A 21257-nucleotide genomic window follows, 5' to 3' on the forward strand; every position below is an offset into this window, starting at 1 on the left:
CATCACAATCACTGTAAATATATGTCAAGGCTTTAGTAGGTGAGGGAAACCTACAACACACTATAACAATCTTGCTGTGGAAGGCTCTTGGTGGGAAACCCAAGCTAATATTATACGGAGTAGAATAAGTACTGATTTAGTCTTGCTGTCCACAGAACTTTGCCAAAGTAGTCTGAGACCTTGAAGCCAGCCTTTCCTACCATGTGCCTCCTGCACTTTTGGGGCCTTCCCAACACAAGAGAAGACTGTACACTAGAGAAGAGACACACAGGGTATCTAGTATTAAACAGTCTATGAGAGTCTGAGTGTCATGGTTAGAATATTTTCTGTGTACAACCTAAATTTTCTTTCCTGAGAGCATATGGAAAAATTGTTTTATTAACACTAAATAGGAGCTGAGAGAAACTCCTCTGGTTTTTCTAGTTGCTTCCATCACATCCACTGATAAAAGTATATTTTCTTTCTCTACACACAAGTTTAATTAGACCTACAGTAACTTCCATTTACTCTAAAAGCAACTCCACTGAAGTTTCAGAAAAGCACTTTTTTTTTTTTTTTTTTGGACACAGAGTCTTGCTCTGTCGACCAGGCTGGAGTGCAGTGGTGCGATCTCGGCTCACTGTCACCTCTGCCTCCCGGGTTCAAGCGATTCTCCTGCCTCAGCCTCCCGAGTAGCTGTGACTATGGGCATGTGCCACCATGCCCGGCTAATTTTTTGTATTTTTAGTAGAGACAGGGTTTCACCATGTTAGCCAGGATGGTCTCGATCTCCTGACCTCGTGATCCGCCCGCCTTGACCTCCCAAAGTGCTGGGATTACAGGCATGAGCCACCATGCCTGGCCAGAAAAGCACATTTTTATCAGGACTGTATCATCAGGTTCATAGGTGTTAATTACTTAATATGTTAATTTTTTTCTTATGTTTTTTTCGTTTCCTTTAAGAGATGGTGGCAGGGATAAAAGCATTTTTTCTATTTTGGAGGAATTTTGTGTGCCTCTGTACACGATATCAACCACATTTGATGGACCACAGAGGAAACCAGCAAAGGAATCTAGACATTGACTGGGCTCCTGTATACAGAAAACAAGGTCCGTATTGGGTGCTGAATATTTACTTTGTACTCTTAAGATATTTATCTCAATTCTCAGAGATTTCTTACAATTAACTTCAAGCACTGAGAGAGACAAATTAGCAGTTTGCCAATGTTGGCATCTGCCACAAAATGCTTAATTCTTTAGGAAGTTGATGGAGTTTTAATGCTTAAACCAGTATATTATCTGGAGTTAGATTTCCCATATTCATAGTTTCACTATATCACTTGCTACCAGCCATTGAGCTCTTTGTGGTGGATAGACTCTTACATAATCTGAGGTATACAATCAACTTGTATGGTAAACCTGTGAGTTGCTTCTAACCAATAGAATATGGCAGAAGTGATGGGTTGTCACTTCTGTGATTCGGCTACATAAGGTTGTGACCTCCATCTTACCAGCAGACTCTCCTGGGCTTGTACATTTTGATGAAGCAAGTGGCCATAATAGAAAGGCCTATGAGGCAAAGACCTGCAGCAACCTTGGGCCAATAGCCAGTGAGAAAATGAAGCCCTTTGACCAACGATCCTCAAGGAATTGAATTCTGCTAACAACCATGTGAGCTTGGAAGTAAATCCTTCTTCATGCACACCTTCAGATCAGACCTCACCTCTGGCCAGTACCTTCACTGTTGCCTTGTGAGACATCTTGAAGGAGAGGAGAGTCTGCCCAGCTAAACCAGGCTCAGACTCCTAACTCACAGCAACTGTGAAATAATAAATGTGTGTTATTTTAAGTTGATAATTTTGTGGACATTTGTTATAAGAAAAAGATAACTAACATACTCTTTTTTTTTTGAAATGGAGTCTTGCTCTGTTGCACAGGTTGGAGTGCAGTGGCACAATCTCAGCTCACTCCAACCTCCGCCTCCTGGGCTCAAGCAATTCTCATGCCTTAACCTTCTGAGTAGCTGGGATTACAGGTACCTGCCTTTACACCTGGCTAATTTTTGTATTTTTAGTGGAGATGGGGTTTCACCGTGTTGACTAGGCTGGTCTTGAACTCTTGACCTCAAGTAATCTGCCCACCTCGGCCTTCCAAGGTGCTGGGATTACACTAATATACTCTTTAAACTTAATTTCTTATCTGTGAAATGGAGCTAATAATAATATATATTTCACACGTTTATAAGCACTTAGCATTAAATATCATGCCTGATAGTAATATGGTTATCATCTTTTAAAATGTTATTTTAATAGAATATATGTATATCAATTATTGTTTTTCTATATTATGTTTAGCATGTTCCTTCTTTAGCTGATACTATTTATTTTTACTTTTTGGCGGTCATTTTAACAAGTGTGTTCTTATTTGACTAGTAATCTCTCTAGATAACTAGATAATCTAGATAATCACATTAGAGTATCCTATTTCTTAATTTTATGTTTATTCTGAGATCAATTTTATTAAATTCACCCATTTACTTTCAATATTCTCTTGTTTATACCTACTGTTATAAGTTGCAATCAGGGAACAGCAAAAGGGAAATTTTTTCTGAGGGTGGTGATCCAGATAGAGTGATCGGTCCCATCTCCTGAATGGCATTCCCTTCATTAAACACCTCACTTATGTCTTTAAAAAACCTTCTGTAAACTCACATTAGCCTATAACATTTTAACTGTCTTTGCTATAATATTATATTGATGAATTCTTCTATTTTCAAGTGTTCCCCTGTGTCCCCTCTCTTTCTTGAAGGGAGACAGGGGAAGACAGTAAAAATTCTTAACAGTATCTTATAGCCCAATATAGCAGTCTATAAAACTAAACTAGTGAATGTATAATTCACACAAGAAAACTTTATTTTTTTAAACCTCGGGTTCTAAATTTAGCATCAGGACAAATTATATTTGGTCAGTTTTTACCTTTGTAATATAAGGTTCTTTTATAGCAGGGGCTGTATCTCATTCAGTTTACCTAGTAGATGCTTAATAATCTGGGCTTGATGTGTTGACTATTGATTATTAAGGATTATTAACAGTCAATTAAAGATTATTGTGGAAAATTTTTATGCAGCAACAGATAGCTAACATACTCTTTAAGCTTAGTTCTTCATCTGTGAAATGGAGATAATAATAATATATTTCACAGGTGTGAGGATAAAATGAGATAATTTACATAAACACAGCATTAAACACCATTGATATGTAACATGATGATTATTAGTATACTTTTAAGAATTATTAAGGACTACTGATAATCTTTATTAATTGATAGACAAACACATCAATAAAACTGTCAAGAAAATTTAGAACTGTAAAAGATGCTAAAATAATTTCTTGCTTGGTGGGTTTTAAGCTTCTTTTTAGCAGCACAACCATTTTTTTCTAATGTACTGTTTAATACAGTCCCAGCAATACATAAATATATATTACTCAAATAAAAGCAGAACCACACCAAGTAGGCTTTGCACTCCTCACCAGTATCCTGTGTTCCATAACTTAAGGTGGATGAGATCCTCTGCAGCCTCCCGTAAGTATCAACCACCTCTTGGAGAAGTGGACTGAGCTGTTGGAGTGACACATTCTTGTTTTGTCAAAGTGAGGTTGGAAGGGCTCCATGGAGAGCCAGCTGCCAGGTGAGCAGCTGGAAAGTTGACAGAGCAAGATGTAAGAGCCTTCCTCTCCAAAGACAACATTTTATTTCCTCTTTGTAATCAATCATGAGGAGTCAGGCCAGATAGAGACAAGGAGAGCACAGTTACATCTTGTATGGTTTTTTCAGTCTAGGCTTCCCTCTCAGTACTTTAACACTCACTGAGCTTTGGCCCCTGGGGTTGCCTGGGCTCTGGGCCAGCAGCTACCTTTGTTGAGAAAGCCCCTCACCTCTCAGCAATCCTTCTCCTTGTCTCAACTTGTGTTTGTACTCAAGACCTCTATTTGGGTTTCTTATTCTCTCATAATTCTTCATACCTCCCATCCAGATTGGATCCTTTTCTTCTCAAAATGCTTTGTGCTTCGCCCACATTGAAGGATGACCCCTCTCTATTGTAATTGTCCCTTTCCACACCAGTCCCTTATCTTCTCCACAAGCTGGTCAGCTCCCTGAAGACAAGTGCCAAGCTTTGTCTCCCCAGCCTCAGTGCTCTGTGTATCCAATATAATTTGTTACTTGAATGAATTAATGTATCTTTACATAGAGCAGGGAACTAATATTGCATCAAAATTAAAGGTATAGTCATTTGCCACTTTCTAGCTATATTACTTGGAGTAAATTACTTAAACACTCTGAGGCACAATTTTATGCTCTGTAAAATGGGAATAATAGGTTTACCTGCTTCATAGGTACTATAGTCTGAATGTGTTCCCTCCAAAATTCGGGTGTTGCCAGTGCGATAGTATTAGGAGCTGAGACCTTTAAGAGGTGATTAGGCCATGAGGACTCCTTCCCTGTGAATGGGATTGGGTGCCCTTATAAAAAGGCTTATGGAGGAAATTTATCCTTTTCTTGCCTTTCTGCCTTCCACCATGTGAGGATGCAGCAAGAAGGCCCTACCAGATGCCAGCACCTTGAACTTGGACTTCCCAGTTTCCAGAACTGTGAAAAATAAATTTCCGTTCTTTGCAAATTACCTAGTCTCAGGTATTTTGTCATAGAAGCACAAAACAGACAAAGACAATGGAGGAGCTTCAATAATTTAATTAGGTTTTCCACATGAAAATATGAAGCACTAAATTACCACATGCAGGATATACTCAAAGAATGTTATCTGTGATAATAATAATGGTAATAGTTATTAATAGCTATGGCAGTTACTGTTATGATTATCATCTGCTCTGTGTTTTGTTCCTAAAGTCAGAGATTTCTATTCTGTTAGGTAAGAACCCAAAGCAAAGAGCCAGCTGCCTCTTCCCTCTGCCATATCCCAAGAGTCACACCCAAGATCCCCATGCCCTCTGGCCATCAGATTACACTTGTACCTTGGAGGTTCCTCTGTGGTTTTTCTCACACTTGCTTAAAAATAATAGCCATTGCCTTTGGGCTAATTACAATCTTCTGTATACTGGAGTTTCCATGCAGAGGTGTGTCAAGGGCCTGCTCTCCCACTATAAGATTTTGTTGGCTCCTTTCATTACATATTGTTCTCACTGGTTTTTATTTTAGCCTGTTTGCCAGGAAAAGAAAAAAGGCCAATGGTGCCAAGAATAAAGATTCTGAGAGGTAGCTGGAGCACAGGGGCTTCCAAAGGTATAAACAATGTGAAAATTCTTCTCTAGTATGGTCTAATTCACCTCCTGAGAAACAAGCTTAACAGGAGCTCACCTGGAGAGTCTATGACATCTTACAAATCTCTGTGGAAAAGCTGATCTTAGAGCAAAGGTGCAGCTTTCCACAGGGTAATGTTGGCCGTATGGGCAGACAATGGTCAGCCTAGAATGCAGTAGAAGCCTCCCTTGTTGCCACGTAGAACAACACTGCAGTCCTTTACCCCATCTTTCTGCCAAGTTCACACCACCTCATTTCCTACAAGGGATTTGTCTTACATTTTGAATACAAGATCATGTGTTATTCGGTGTGCATGTTTTTCAACATTGATCCCCTTTTCTATGACCCAATAAGGATTTATTGAAAATCTGTTATGTGCCAGACTTGTGTCTCTTATCTCATTTAATCCTAAAATACTATGAGATAGTTATCATTAGTCCCATTTTACAAATGAGAAAACTGAGGCTAACAAAAATAAATAATTTGACAAAACTATAGTCATTTAGTGGTGGGGAGGAGAAAAGCTCCATTAATAATAGTCTCCAAGCTTTTAAAAACTAAGCAAAAATCTTCTAATAACTTACTTTTTATAACAAAGTATGTGGCTAGGTATGCAAATAGGCACACCACATATAACAACTGACTTCTTATAAATAACTATATATGGTTATATATATATAATTTTGTATATATAATATATATAAAATATGTACATAAAAATGTAGATATGTTCTTAGGAAAAAAAGTTAAAATTAAAATACTGTTAAAGAAATTTACAAGAAACTCTTATATTCAAGGAATAGGTAGCATTCACACGTACACTACAGAATGTCATTCCTAAGGTTGGGGTCAGAGGAACCTGCCTACAGGAGGCAGGTTAGAACATGGATTTTGAATGAGAAGCTAGGTATCAAGTCCTGGCTCCACCATTAACATGGGAAAGTTACTGAATCTGCCCTGCTTTGGGGTATCTTCATTTGTAAAATAAATGGTTATGTTAGGTCATTGGTTTCCAAATATTGGCCTGTGATCAATTTTTCATTAGTCTGTGGGAAAATGAGAAAAATAACAATGGACTTATTTATGAAATTAAATTTATTTATTGTATAAATCTGTTAAAATTGTTCACTTTTATAAACACTAGGCATTCTCCCCTGTTCCCTTTGAGCATCCTCACATAGCAAAATTCAAGTATGCTCTCTATAACAGGACCCCGATGTTAAAATATTTGTGTATTTTTGTTGGTCCATAAATCCAAAGGTCTGGGAATCACTAGACTAAGTGGTCATGAATATCTTTTCTAGCTCCAGAATTCTAACCGCTTCTTAAGTCACAAATAGTATTTAACCAACTCTAAAGTAGAAGGAAGAATAAAAGTAAAAATTTTACTCCTTTTTCTTCTTTTTTAACTCAACATTTCCCCAAATGTGTCCTGTGACAGACAAACCCCTGTTAAGATATTATAGATCTTCTATGGAAAAGAGGATTCTTAGTCAAATGAGTGTGAGAAACAAAAAGTTGTACAGGTTTCTTTATTGAGAATGAGCAAACTGCTAACACTTATTGTGATTCCCCCCTTAAAGACTCCACAAGTTATTGACAGGAATCAGCTGCCCTTCCACCCTCACCCCAAACTTTACCCATTGTAGGACAAACAGTGCACCTATGCCTGGAGCACAGTTTGAAAAAGATGACTTCAGCTAAAAGGTCCTCAATAGCTTTCCAATAAAGAAAAAACATAGTATTAAAAACAAGCCTTGCCATTTCTTTTATCATTATTATAATTTGATGTTTTTCTCCAAATTACCAAACTACAAATATTTTTTAAATAAACAACAAAAGTTTTGTGGCCATTTTCGACAACTATGTTTTTTTTTTCTTTCCCATTATAAATAAAGAAAAATTGTGTCAAGAGATTTGTGTCTAGTGATTGCAACATGATAATTAAAGCACTGGGATTTTCCAGAAGTTTGCAGTAACAAAGTTGCACCTATATCATCCCTATGCAATGAATAAAAAGTAAAATAAAAGCCTTCTGTAGGTATTAAGCCTGAGAAAACCCCAGACTCTTCTCAAATGATATGTCACTATTAAATATTCCATTAGTAGGTACAATTAACTCTGAATGCTTGTGGCTCATAATTGATTTATTTAAATCACAGTTTTATTGTGATCAAGGAGTAAAACTCTTCGTAGGAAAAGATCTAAGAGTGCTTGTTTTTTATTTTTCTTTAATTATTTGATCAGAGTTGAGAAAGTTTACTTAGTCTTTTTTATTGCTGTTCACATTATCATGTGAAATATCAACTAGCCAACCGCTTCAGCCTTCACATGCTGGATTCAAGTTTCACTTTACCCACCGAGGAAAGAACAGTTTTCACTTGGGACAAGATGATCCTGGGGCAGACTACCCAGAGAGAGGACCTAGGGATGATCTTTTGGATATTCTGACACTAACAACCTTTCTTTCTGACTTTAGGCACACCAGGTTCTTGACAAGCCTGCAGCTCTGCATTACCTCTGATGTTTTCCATCATGACTGTATGGTAAATTCCAGCCTGTTTTTCACAATCCTGCTGACTACAGCAGTCTGCAACCATAAAAAGCCTTCACAGACCTAGAGTTGGCTTAGAGAAGTGCCTCTGCAGAGAAACAAAAGTACATGCAACATCTATGTTCAGAGACAGGAGAGAGGCAACAGCCTCTTGTTTTGGTTCTGATGGGCTCAAAGGGTTGTTTTTAGGGTCAAAATTTAGAAATTTTAATTTTCTTCTGATAACATTTGTAAACAAAATACCAACATTAAAATGAGAGCAATTTAGCCAAGAAAGGGGGGAGTGTCCTGTCCAACAGCTCAAGCCCTCTTCCAAACTCCACTGGAGGGACGTGTCTGCAAATTAGCACATGACCGTACTTTGGTCTGACCTGCCTAGACTCCCTCAGCTTCCTAGTCAACAGGTATGTTTGAGGTTCACACCAAAGATTCAAGGTTTCAGAACTAGCTTCTTTTGAATCGTAAGCTAGTACTGATTCAGTCTCTGGGGAGGAGGATTAAAAACACCAAACAACTCTTTCTAACAGACTATAATATCCATTTACACAATATGATTCAATACACAAGCACTATAGTTAGAAAGTATACAGTTCAAGCTCTGATTAACAGCTGCTCAATGTAATAAGTTTGTTTTCATTTTTGCAATAAAGAGCTGTAATTGAAAAGTAAATAACAGGAGGGGAAAGTAAAAGTTTAAGAGACCCCTTCACACATTTGAACTTTGAATCTCTGCAGAATAACTCTATTCCCCCCATATGGTAAAGCAGATCATATTTAAAACCAACATTTAAAAACGTCTATATCTTAATATTATTTTTAAAACATAAAACATCAGGCTACTTGCCTTTTGGCAATTTCTGTGCATTTCCCAGGGCTAGTGTAATACTTCCACAGAGAAGTAGACACCCCAAGCTGGAGAGCATGTTGCATTTGCCACCTCGCACGGGGAATGATGCTGGTGGGTGCCTCGCAACCCTGGAGCTGCATTTAAGTGGACTGTCTCCCAGTGACAGAGGCGGGCGGCTGCACTTAGCTGTGCAGTGGGCTTACTCACAGGGGGTGGAGACAAGATGACATCACACCCTTTCCCACACACACCAAAAAAAAAAAAAAAAAGCACAACAGCAAAAACATATCACCACATTTCTTTCTTTCTGCTAAGTTGTAACTGTGTCTCTTCCTTCTGTGATATAAAAATTCAAATTATGGCAGATCTGTATTTGTGAAAGAAGAAGTATTTAGGCAGTTTTGAAACATTTGATAAACTATTTTAAAGAATCCAGAAATAATATATTAAAAACTATCAAAATTTTAAAAATATAAAATAAAACCTTATTAAGAAGGAAACTGTTTTTAATTATCCAGTAAACCAACCCAATTCTTTTAAATGGGAGTAAACTCATAAAGATATATTTTGAGCCATTCTGTAGTTCCTGTATTATGAGAAACATTTAAGAGTAAGTCTTTGGCTACAAAGCTATACATTACGTTATAATATATATGTGTATACATATATATTCAACAGATGTAGATGTAGAGACATAGAGAGAGCACTGTTACTATGTGAGCCTCAACTATGGACTGAGTTCTGTAATCGAGTCTTTACCTACTTTACTGTATTTTAATCTTCCCAGTGCCTCTGCAGGAGATATGGCATTATCCCCATTTTGCCATTAAGAAAAGCTGAGGAAAAAAGGTTAAGTGTCCTGACAATGCTAGTATATTCTACTGCTTAATAACGGATGCCACTTACTAATGAATTATCCTTGAGCAAACTTCATCTCTATATTATCAATATTGATGACATTTAAATGCTTGCTCCATGTTAGGCACTGATTGAATCAGTTTACACATGTTAAGACATTTATTCCTCAAAACGGTCTATGAGGCAGGCATTGTCATCATCCCCATTTTACAGATAGATAAACTGGACACAGAGAGGTCAAGTGAAAGTCCAAGGTCACAGTGTTGGCATCTTAAGCAGCCCATTTAACTATAGTGCTTCCAGTCTTAATTACTACATTTTAGATTCTAAAATAAAGATGACAGTATCAATTTCATACATTTGCTAGCAGTTTTTCGAAAGTAGTTGCCATAGAGCCTGACACACAGGAAACATTTACTAAATGGCAGTCACTGGAAACAATAATAATGAAAATGATAAGCCCCCAATTAAGTAGAACTATAATTCTAACCTGGGCATATTTACCTCTGAAGTCCACATGTGTATCCTTTCCCCCTACATCACTTTGGTCAAAATATATAGACGCATGGGTGGAATGGCTGCGTTAATAAAGCACTTTAAACCTTGTTGGTATATTTATACTGACTCTTTGAAAATCGCTTACCTCATTGGGGTGCTGTAGCTGAACCAAAAACAGTAAGAGAAAAATTAAATAACACTGGTCAAATGAAATTCTAGTTAGAAAACTTATCAAAAAGGAAAAAGAAGAAAAAATGGAAGAGACAGCCCTGTCTTCCAAATAAAGTGTGAGAAGGCACCTTGTTAAAGTCATTTAGAGCTGGCTGGGTCTAAGCTCTCACCATAGGAATGCTCTGGCAGTGACTACAGGAGGCACTGGGTTATTTAACAGGTCTTTTTCATCTCTGATTTTTTACTTGAATAAGCAGCTCCCTCAATCCGGGTTAGGACATTTATCCAGCTGGCACTGCTGGTTCTGCTCCTATATGTCATTGCCATCACATTAAGCCAGTGAGGCCACTGTGTTAGCAGGAAATGACAGGTTTTCTGAGGGGAACAAACCCAGCAGAAATATTGTAAAGAAGGCTGGTTCTTCAAAACATTTATGAGGGGCTGGTGCAAGAGTTAGGAACTGACCTCTGCTTGGCCAGCAGGAATTCAGGAATTGGCCTCTGCATGGCCAGCAGGCAAAGTCAAATCCACCTTAGCAATCATTATTTGCAGTTTCGCAACTGACTGCAGGCTAATTAAATGAAGCACAATCTCCAATTATTGTGTCAGAAAAAAAATGGCTGCATTATCTTAGCTAGTAGGACACTTGAACATTCAGTGAAGATGTTGAAAGTATTAGGGCTCTCCTCAGACTAGGGAGGAGTAACACTACAGAAAGCAACTGTGCCTCTTTTGCTACTGTCTCTAGTGCCTAGAATATAAGAATACAGTAAGTACATGATGAGTAAGTGTCAAATGAAACAGAATTCATCAATTCCTCCCAATAGCCTAGGGGTTAGTTCTAGATTATGTCAGAGAACACTTGAGTATGACCTAGAATGTGCAGTTGTTGGGAGACAATTTTGCAAGGGTAACTAATGTTTCCGCACATCCTATGAGCAGAGGCACTAACTCCCTATGTTCCAGAATATCTTGTAAAGAATATTTGCACATAAAATATCCTTGGAAGATAGAAATTTGTGTTCTGTTCCATATAATAAAGGTAACATCTCCCTCTGGGGCAATGTGAATACATGATCACTTCCCACTATAAAAGATTTAAATTCTCTAAGCTTGTCATTCCTCTTCTGTAAAACAACCCATGGCATGTGTACCTATCACCTGTACCTCTTTGTGTTGTCCTGTGAGAATTTGGGCTCCTAGAACTAGTGCAAATGCTGATATTCAGGCTACTGCTATTGCTGTAATAAACTGTCCTTTCCTTTGTCTTTGACCCAGGTGTTTTGTGTCTCCTGCCAGCCTCTATGAACTGCATGTTAGCTTGCAGATAGGGTAAAAATCTCAGATCTTTCACAGTTCTTGAAAATAGTATTGGCCCACTTTAAAATATTTTATTAAATCATGCTTTAGTATAGTGCATTTTGTGTAATACCTACACTGAAGTCTATTATAAGAATCAGCCATGAAACCCCCTATTGTACATAGTAAGAGTGTTGCTAGACATTGCTTACTGTATCATATAGTACCTCCTAAAAAATAACAACCCTGGAGAAAATGTCTGACTGCTGTGTCAAATATGAAAAGTTGTGGCTATTTTTCCAGAGCAACAGTATTTATTTTTTGACATTGTAACCAGGTTTCTCCTTCTGTGTTGACTGGTAGAAAATTAGAGCCAAATACATCCCCCACCCATATTAAGTGTATAGGTCTTTGTGATGTGCATTCTTTGACATCATTCTTGGCTTTATTTTTCGTTCCCACCCTTATTTCTTGCTTATTTTACTTGGAGTCTTAATTTATGTGATTTTGTAAGTTGTTTTAATTTGTTTCTGGAACAAGGTGAGGTAAAACAAACAAACCCCACACACAGAAGTTGTGTCAAAAAACATGTGTCAAAAGCTATAAAGTGGGCATCTGGTAAGCTGTTCTTTTTCCTTTTCTATGCAACCGTAGACTGATAGAATTTTGGTACAATGATTGTATGGCATTTTTTAAGAATACTTTCTCCTTGGGGAAGTCAGTGAAATCCACGAGATTAGAAGACATCTAGACCACTGCTCAAATAAGTGTCATAGTTTTCAATCATGTCATGTTTGATTTTTTTTTTTTTTTTTTTTTTTTTTTTTTTTTTTTTTTTTGAGACAGAGTCTCGCTCTGTCGCCCAGGCTGTAGTGCAGTGGCGTGATCTCGGCTCACTGCAAGCTTTGCCTCGCAGGTTCACGCCATTCTCCTGCCTCAGCCTCCCGAGTAGCTGGGACTACAGGCACCCACCACCACGCCTGGCCAATTCATGTTTGATTTTTTTAAGGGCTCAACGTTAATTTCATTATTTCAAATGAGACTTCTATTAAAACTCATACATCTTTCAAATCTTGGAAGTCAACTTTGTGCAGTCATTTAACCTATTTGTCCATATTTTTAGTCTCTGTAAAGTATTATGCTAGGAGATTTTTAAAAGGCTTGTATGTATGCAATTAATATTTGAAGCTATGCTGTGGTTTTTCTAAGGGATGCTAATAAAAATAATTTTAATATGACTTATTTGAAATGGGAAACCCAGTGTTCCATGTTTTCATCCCAAATGTTATTTCTTTAATCACTTTCCTGAATTAGACCCATGATCCAATTGGACAAGTGTCCTCCTCCAGTGGAGGTACATTTGGCCAGAGCATGAAGTTCTCTTCCACAATTCTTCTTATAGCACAGAGATGTACTGCCCCTTAAACACCTAAGTGATATTTGCAGGTTATTCTTCAGTTTGTCTAAGGCATCTTGCCCTCTAAATTTTTGGCTTCATAACCTTGAGTTAATTAGCAACTTGTACTTATAAAACAGTGTGAAGGATCTATTCATCTAGAAACAAGCTTCTTTAAGACCTAAGTTGTATATCTCTAAGCTGTCAAATTTGCTTTCCTTGTTTTGTCTACATTCTGCTTTCTTCATGGAGATGCTGAGTACCTAGCTGAACTTGTGCAGGTGAAGGGAGTTTTTTTTAACTTAAGCTTCAAATAATGTAAGAATTGATGGAGTCAAGAGCTGAGTGAGAAACATAAGTTAGTAAACTAGAGAAGGAACTCTGAACAGGAGGATATGCCAGAGGAGGATCCTGAAAGTTAGAGTACTGCATCAGGGAGGCTGAGAGCCTGGGGCATGCAAGTACGCAGCAGCATGTTGAACGAATAGTTGTCTGGTGGTCCTGGGAACATACCTAGGACCATGCAAATTCAACTAATGTGCACATCTTTGAGATGTGGGAGGAAACATGAGGACCCAGAGAAAACCCACGCAGACATGGAAAGAACGTCAAACTTTACATAGTGGCACCAGTTATGAAACAATTTTATTCCAGGAACTGCTGTACATAATTTGGTGAGTTTTAACACTTGTCTTGGCACATGTGTTTACCAGGGAAATCCTCACCGTAATCATTACAATAAACATATCCCTCACTTCCTAGAGAATTCTTGTGTCCCTTTTCAATGTCACCCTCTTCCCTCTTGGTGCCTACCACATGATGCCTCACAACCACTGATCTGCTTTCTAGTACAATGCACTTCACTGCATTTTCTAGAATTTTACATAAATGAAATCATGCAGTATGTACTCTATTACTGACCAGCTTCTTTCACTCATCATGGTTATAATTAGATTCACTTATGGACATTTGGGCTATCGCCAGTTTGGGCTCTTACAAATAAGGCTGCAATGAATATTTGTATATATGTCTTTGGATGGATGGATGGATTTTATTTGTCTTGGATAAATATCCAATATTCCAAGTAAAGTGGACTATCTAATCAGGTGTATGTTTAAATTTTTAAGAAACTACCAAACTCATTTCCAAAGTGGCTGTGCAATTTTACCTTCACACCTATAGTACATGGAGGTTCCAGTTCCTCCATGTCTTCAACGTTTGCATGTCAGACATTTTAATTTTTGCCATTCTTACAGGTATGTAGTGCCAGATTTGGGGTTAATTTGCATTTTCCTAATGGCAAATGATGATAAACATGTTTTCAGGTCTTGTTTCCCATTCGCTTATTTATTTATTTTTAGTAAGGTGTCTGTTCAAAAGTCTTTTTTCCACTTTTGAGGGAGGAGGTTGTTTGTTTCTTTATAATAGAGTTTTGTAAGTCCTTTACATACTCTGAACTTAAGTTTTTTTTAAATCAGATATATACTTTGCAAATATTTCCTCCCTATCATGGCTTGTTTTTTATTCCTTCAGCAGTGTCTTTTGAGGTGCACAGTTCTTAATTTAGGTAATGTCTGATTTGTCCTACTTTTTTGTTATAGATTTTACTTTTGGTGTCATAGCTAAAAATCCTTTGCCAAATCCAAAGGCATGAAAATATTCTAAGTTTTGTGTTTAAATCTGTGAGCCATCCTGAGTTGATTTTTGCATACAGTGCATGGTATGAATCCGAATCCAAGTTCTTTTTTCTTTCTTTTTTCTTTTTTTTTTACATACAGACACCCAACTGGGCTAATATCATTTCCTGAAAACACTATCCTTTCCCCACTGAATTAATTTTGCACCCTCATCAAAAATCAATTGTTCATATACATGTGGGTTTTTTTCTGGAGTCTCTATTATGTCCCATTTCTCTATTTGTCTGTCTAAATGCCAACAACCTCCTGTCTTGAAAACTGAAGCTTTATAATATCTGCTTTATAAAAGCAGATAATGCTTGCCCACCTATTCTTTCTCTCTCTCTTTTTTTTTTTAGACACGATCTCAGCTCTGTTACTGAGGCTGGAGTGCAGCTGTGTAATCATGGCTCACTGCAGCCTTGACCTCCTAGGTTCAAGTGATTCTCCCACCTCAGCCTCCTGAGTAGCTGGGACTATAGGCACACACCGCCAGCCATACCCAGCTATTTTTTTTTTTTTTTTTTTTTTATAGCAGCAATCGGGTCTCGCTATGTTGCCACAGCTGGACCAGAACTCCTGAGCTCGAGTGATCCTCCTGCCTTGGCCTCCCAAAGTGCCGGGATTATAGTCATGAACCACTGCACCTAGCTGACTTTTGTATATCCACATGAATTTTAGAATTAGCTCATCAATTTCTACCAAAAAGGTGGGAATAAATTTTGACAGGAATTCACTTGAATCTATGGATCAATCTGGGGAGAACTGACATTTTAACAATTGAGTGCTAAAACACAACTAGGTATTTCTCTCCCTCATCTGTGTCTTCTTTAATTTCTCTCAGCAGTGTTTTATAGTTTTCCATGTTACAGGCCTTATAAACATCCTGTCAGATTTCTCTCTTAGCATTACTTATATTTTAATGCTGTTGTAAAATGGTATTTTTTTATTTCAATGACCAATTTTTTTACTGGAGGAACATAGAAATACAATTGATTTTTGTATATTGGGCTTATATCTGCAACCTTGTTAACTTCATTTATTACCTCTAGTAGTTTTTCATGCATTCCATGCAGATTATTTTCTAAATAAATAATCATGTCATTTTAATAAATACTGTTTTACCTTTTTCTTTCCATTTGAATGCTTTTGATTTATTTTTCCTGTGTTATTGAACTGTCTATAATTTCCAATACAGTGTTGAATAGAAGTGTTGAGAGCAGACATTCTTGTCCTGTGCCCTTTAGAAATCATTCCGATTTTCATAATTAAGTTAATCTGATATTAGCTGTGAATCTTTTTGCAGATGGTTTTTATAATTCAAAAGTTCCCTTCTATTTCTAGTTTACTGAGAATTTTTATCAGGAATGGATGTTAAATTTTTTCAAACATTTCTTCCGCAATATTGAGATGATCATATGGTTTTTCTTTTTTAGTTCATTAATATAATGAAATAGATGATTGATATTTGAGTGATAAACAAAAAGTACATACTTGGGATAAACCCTGCTTGGTCATAATTTATGATTCTTTTTATATATTGTTGTATTCATGTTGCTAAAATTTTGTTTAGAATATTTGTGTCTATATTCACATGCAATAGTGGTCTGTAGATTTTTGTGTGTGTGATGTCAATGTCAAGCTTTTAAAAATTTTTTTAATTTTTGTGGGTACATAGTAGGTGTATCTATGGGATACATGAGATATTTTGACACAGGCATGCAATACATAATAATCACATAAGGGTAAATGCAGTATTTATCACCTCAAGCATTTATCCTTTATGTTATAAACAATTCAATTATAGTTTTATTTTTACATGTATAATTAAATAATTATTGACTATAGTCACCCTGTTGTGCTATCAAATACTAGGTCTTATTCATTCTTTCTAACTATTTTTAGTACCCATAGCCATCCCCACTTCCCTCTCACCTATCACCAACAATCCTTCCCAGCCTCTGGTAACCATTGTTCTACTCTCTATCTTCACGAGATCAATTGTTTTAATTCTTAGCTCCCCAAAATAAGTGAGAACATGTTAAGTGTGTCTTTCTGTTCCTAGCTTATTTCAGTTAACACAATGACCTCCAATTACATCCATGTTGTTGTAAATGACAGAATCTCATTCTTTTCTATGGCTGAATAGTACTCCATTATGTATATATACCACATTTTCTTTATCCATTCATCTGTTCACGGACACTTAGGTTGCTTCCAAATCTTGGCTATTGTGAATAGTGCTGCAATAAACATGGGAGTGCAGATATCTCTTTGATATACTGATTTCCCTTCTTTTGGGTACACACCTAGTAGTGGGATTGCTGGATCATATGGTAGCTCTATGTTTAGTTTTTGAAGACCCTCCAGACTGTTCTCCATAGTGGTTGTACTAATTTCCATTCCCACCAAAAGTGTATGAGGGTTCCATTTTTTCCACACCCTCACCAGCATTTTTTATTGCCTGTGTTTTGGATAAAAGCCATTTTAACTGGAGAGGGGTAATGCCTCATTGTAATTTTGATTTGCATTTCTTTGATGATCAACAATGTTGAGCACCTTTTCATAAAATGTTAGCCATTTGTATGTCTTCTTTTGAGAAATGTCTATTCAGATCTCTTGCGCATTTTTCAATCTGATTATTATATTTTTTCCTATTGAGTTGTTTTAGCTCCTTATATATTCTGATTATTAATCTCTTGTCAGATGGATAGTTTGCAAATATTTTCTCTCATTCTGTAGGTTGCCTCTTCACTTGGCTGATTGTTTCCTTTACTGTACGCAAGCTTTTTAACTTGATGTGAGCCAGTTTGTCCATTTTTGCTTTGGTTGCCTATGATTTGGTGGGCAGTTTCATGGTTTGAAGTCTTAGATTCAAGTCTTTAATCCATTTTGATTTGATTTTGGCATATAGCAAGAGATAGGGGTCCAGTTTCAATCTTCTGCATATGGACATCCAGTTTTCCCAGCACCATTTATTGAACAGACGGTCCTATTCCCAATGTATATGTTTGTCACCTTTGCCAAAGAGTTCATTGTAGACATATGGATTTGTTTCCACATTCTCTATCCCTATCCACTTGTTCATGTGTTGGTTTTTGTGCCAGTAACATGCTATTTTGGTTACTATAACTGTTGTATAATTTGAAGTCAGGTAATGTGATTCCTCTAGTATTGTTCTATTTGCTCAGGATAGGTTTGGCTATTTTGAGTCTTTTATGTTTCCATATATATTTTAGGATTGTTTTTTTCTATTTCTGTGAAGAATGTCATTGGTATTTTGATATGGATTGCATTGAATCTGCAGATTGCTTTACATGAGATGGACATTTTAACAATATTGATTCTTCCAATCCATGAATATGAAATATCTTTCCATTTTTTTTGGTGTCCTCTGCAATTTCTTTCATCAATGCCTTATAGTTTTCCTTGTAGAGATCTTCTTTAGTTTCTTTACATTCACTTCTTTAGTTAATTCCTAAATATTTAATCTTATTTTTAGCGACTGTAAATTGGATTATTTTCTGGATTTCTTTTACAGATTGTTTGCTGTTGGCATATAAACATGCTACTGATTTTCTTATGTTAATTTTTTATACTGCAAATTTATTGAATTTATTTATTAGTTCTAATAGTTTATTAGTAGGGTCTTTAGATTTTTTCCAAATATAAGATCATATCATCTACAAACAAAGATACTTTGACTTCTTCCATTCCAATTAGGATTCTCTTTATTTCTTTCTCTTGTCTGATGCTCTAGCCAGGACTTCCAGTACTGTGTTGAAGAACAGTGGTAAAGTGAACATCCTTGTGATTTTCCGAATCTTACAGGAAAGGCTTTCAGTTTTTTTCCATTCAGTGTGTTAATAGCTGTAGGTGTGTCATATATGGCTCTTATTATGTTGTAGTATATTCTTTCTATACCCAGTTTATTGAGTTTTGTCATGAAACTATGCTTAATTTAATCAAATGCTTTTTGGCATCAATTGAAATGATCTTTTTTTTGTTCGTTTATTATTATACTTTAAATTCTAGGGTACATGTGCACAACATGCAGGTTTGATACATAGGTATACACATGAAATGATGATTTGCTGCACCCATCAACTCATCATTTACATTAGGTATTTCTCCTAATACTATCCTTCCCCCAGCGCCCCCCCCCCCCCACCAACAGGCTCTGGTGTGTGATGTTCCCCACCCTGTGTCCAAGTGATCTCATTGTTCAGTTCCTACCTATGAGTGAGAACATGTGGTGTTTGGTTTTCTGTCCTTGCGATAGTTTGATGAGAATGATGGTTTCCAGCTTCATCCATGTCCCTGCAAAGGACATGAACTCATCATTTTTTATGGCTGCATAGTATTCCATGGTATATATGTGCCACATTTTCTTAATCCAGTCTGTCATTGATGGACATTTGGGCTGGTTCCAAGTCTCTGCTATTGTGAATGGTGCCACAATAAACATACATGTGCATGTGTCTTTATAGTAGCATGATTTATAATCCTTTGGGTATATACCCAGTAATGGAATTGCTGGGTCAAATGGTAATTCTAGTCCTAGATCCTTGAGGAATCACCACACTGTCTTCCACAATGGTTGAACTAATTTACACTCCCACTATCAGTGTAAAAGCATTCCTATTTCTCCACATCCTCTCCAGTATCTGTTGTTTCCTTACTTTTTAATGATTGCCATTGTAACTGGCGTGAGATGGTATCTCATTGTGGTTTTGATTTGCATTTCTCTGATGACCAGTGATGATGAGCATTTTTTCATGTGTCTGTTGGCTGTTTAGAAGTCTTCTTTTGAGAACTGCCTGTTCATATCCTTTGCCCACTTTTTTGATGGGGTTGTTTTTTTCTTATAAATTTGTTTGAGTTCTTTGTAGATTCTGGATATTAGTCCTTTGTCAGATGGGTAGATTGCAAAAATTTTCTCCAATTCTGTAGGTGGCCTGTTCACTCTGATGGTAGTTTCTTTTGCTGTGCAGAAGCTCTTTAGTTTAATTAGATCACATTTGTCTATTTGGCTTTTGTTGCCATTGCTTTTGGTGTTTTAGTCATGAAGTCCTTGCCAATGCCTATGTCCTGAATGGTCTTGCCTAGGTTTTCTTCTAGGGTTTTTTATGGTTTTAGATCTAACATTTAAATCTTTAACCTATCTTGAATTAATTTTTGTATAAGGTGTAAGGAAGGGAGCCAGTTTCAGCTTTCTACATATGGCTAGCCAGTTTTCCCAGCACCATTTGTTAAACAGGGAATCCTTTCCCCGTTGCTTGTTTTTGTCAGGGTTGTCAAAGATCAGATGGTTGTAGATATGCGGCGTTATTTCTGAGGCCTCTGTTCTGTTCCATTGGTCTATATATCTGTTTTGGTACCAGTACCATGCTGTTTTGGTTACTGTAGCCTTGTAGTATAGTTTGAGGTCAGGTAGTGTGATGCCTCCAGCTTTGTTCTTTTTGCTTAGGATTGTCTTGGCAAAGCAGGCTCTTTTTTCTTTCCATATTAACTTTAAAGTAGTTTTTTCCTGTTCTGTGAAGAAAGTCATTGGTAGCTTGATGAGGGTGGCATTGAATCTATAAATTACTTTGGGCAGTATGGCCGTTTTCATGATATTGATTCTTCCTATCCATGAGCATAGACTATTCTTCCATTTGTTTGTGTCCTATTTTATTTTGTTGAGCAGTGGTTTGTAGTTCTCCTTGAAGCGGTCCTTCACATCCCTTGTAAGTTGGATTCCTAAGTATTTTATTCTCTTTGTAGTAATTGTGAATGGGAGTTCACTCATGATTTGGCTCTCTGTTTGTCTGTTAATGGTGTATAGGAATGCTTGTGATTTTTGCACATTTATTTTGTATCCTGAGACTGCTGAAGTTGCTTCTCAGCTTAAGGAGATTGTGGGCTGAGATGATGGGGTTTTCTAAATATACAATCATGCCATCTGCAAACAGGGACAATTTGACTTCCTTATTTCCTAATTGAATACCCTTTATTTCTTTCTCTTGCCTGATTGCCCTGGCCAGAACTTCCAACACTATGTTGAATAGGAGTGGTGAGAGGGGGCATCCTTGTCTTGTGCCTTTTTCAAAGGAAATGCTTCCAGTTTTTGTCCATTCGGTATGATATTGGCTGTGGGTTTGTCATAAATACCTTTTATTATTTTGAGATATGTTCCATCAGTACCTAATTTATTGAGAGTTTTTAGCATGAAGGGCTTTGAATTTTGTCGAAGGCTGTTTCTGCATCTATTGAGATAATCATGTGGTTTTTGTCTTTGGTTCTGTTTATGTTAAGGATTACGTTTATTGATTTGCATGTGTTGAACCAGCCTTGCATCCCAGGAATGAAGCCCACTTGATCGTAGTGGATAAGCTTTTTGATGTGCTGTGGGATTTGGTTTGCTAGTATTTTACTGAGGATTTTCGCATCGATGTTCATCAGAGATATTGGTCTAAAATTCTCTTTTTTTGTTGTGTCTCTGCCCGGCTTTGGTATCAGGATGATGCTGGCCTCATAAAATGAGTTAGGGAGGATTCCCTCTTTTTCTATTGGTTGGAATAGTTTCAGAAGGAATGGTACCAGCTCCTCTTTGTACCGCTGGTAGAATTTGGCTGTGAATCTGTCTGGTCCTGGACTTTTTTTGGTTGGTAGGCCATTAAT

The 21257-nt window shown here is 37.0% G+C and overlaps 1 protein-coding gene across 50 annotated transcripts in view; it reads right to left on the minus strand.

Annotated features, from left to right (window-relative positions):
* The window catches only part of ABI3BP (ABI family member 3 binding protein), a 243624-nt gene extending 234714 nt beyond the window's left edge, over window positions 1-8910 (minus strand). For 37 of the 50 annotated variants that reach the window (XM_055383586.2, XM_063703979.1, XM_063703974.1 and 34 more), the window contains exon 1: window positions 8694-8865. In XM_055383586.2, coding sequence (XP_055239561.2) covers window positions 8694-8772 — 79 coding nt within the window. In that variant the 5' untranslated portion in view covers window positions 8773-8865. Of the gene's footprint in view, window positions 1-8693 lie in introns of all 50 variants that reach the window. The other 13 variants (XM_063703978.1, XM_063703977.1, XM_063703976.1 and 10 more) reach the window with 3 other exon arrangements.
* Between the last annotated feature and the right edge of the window lie 12347 nt (window positions 8911-21257).

This window comes from Gorilla gorilla, chromosome 2, assembly GCF_029281585.2.
Source record: "Gorilla gorilla gorilla isolate KB3781 chromosome 2, NHGRI_mGorGor1-v2.1_pri, whole genome shotgun sequence".
Taxonomy (NCBI): Eukaryota; Metazoa; Chordata; class Mammalia; order Primates; family Hominidae; genus Gorilla; species Gorilla gorilla.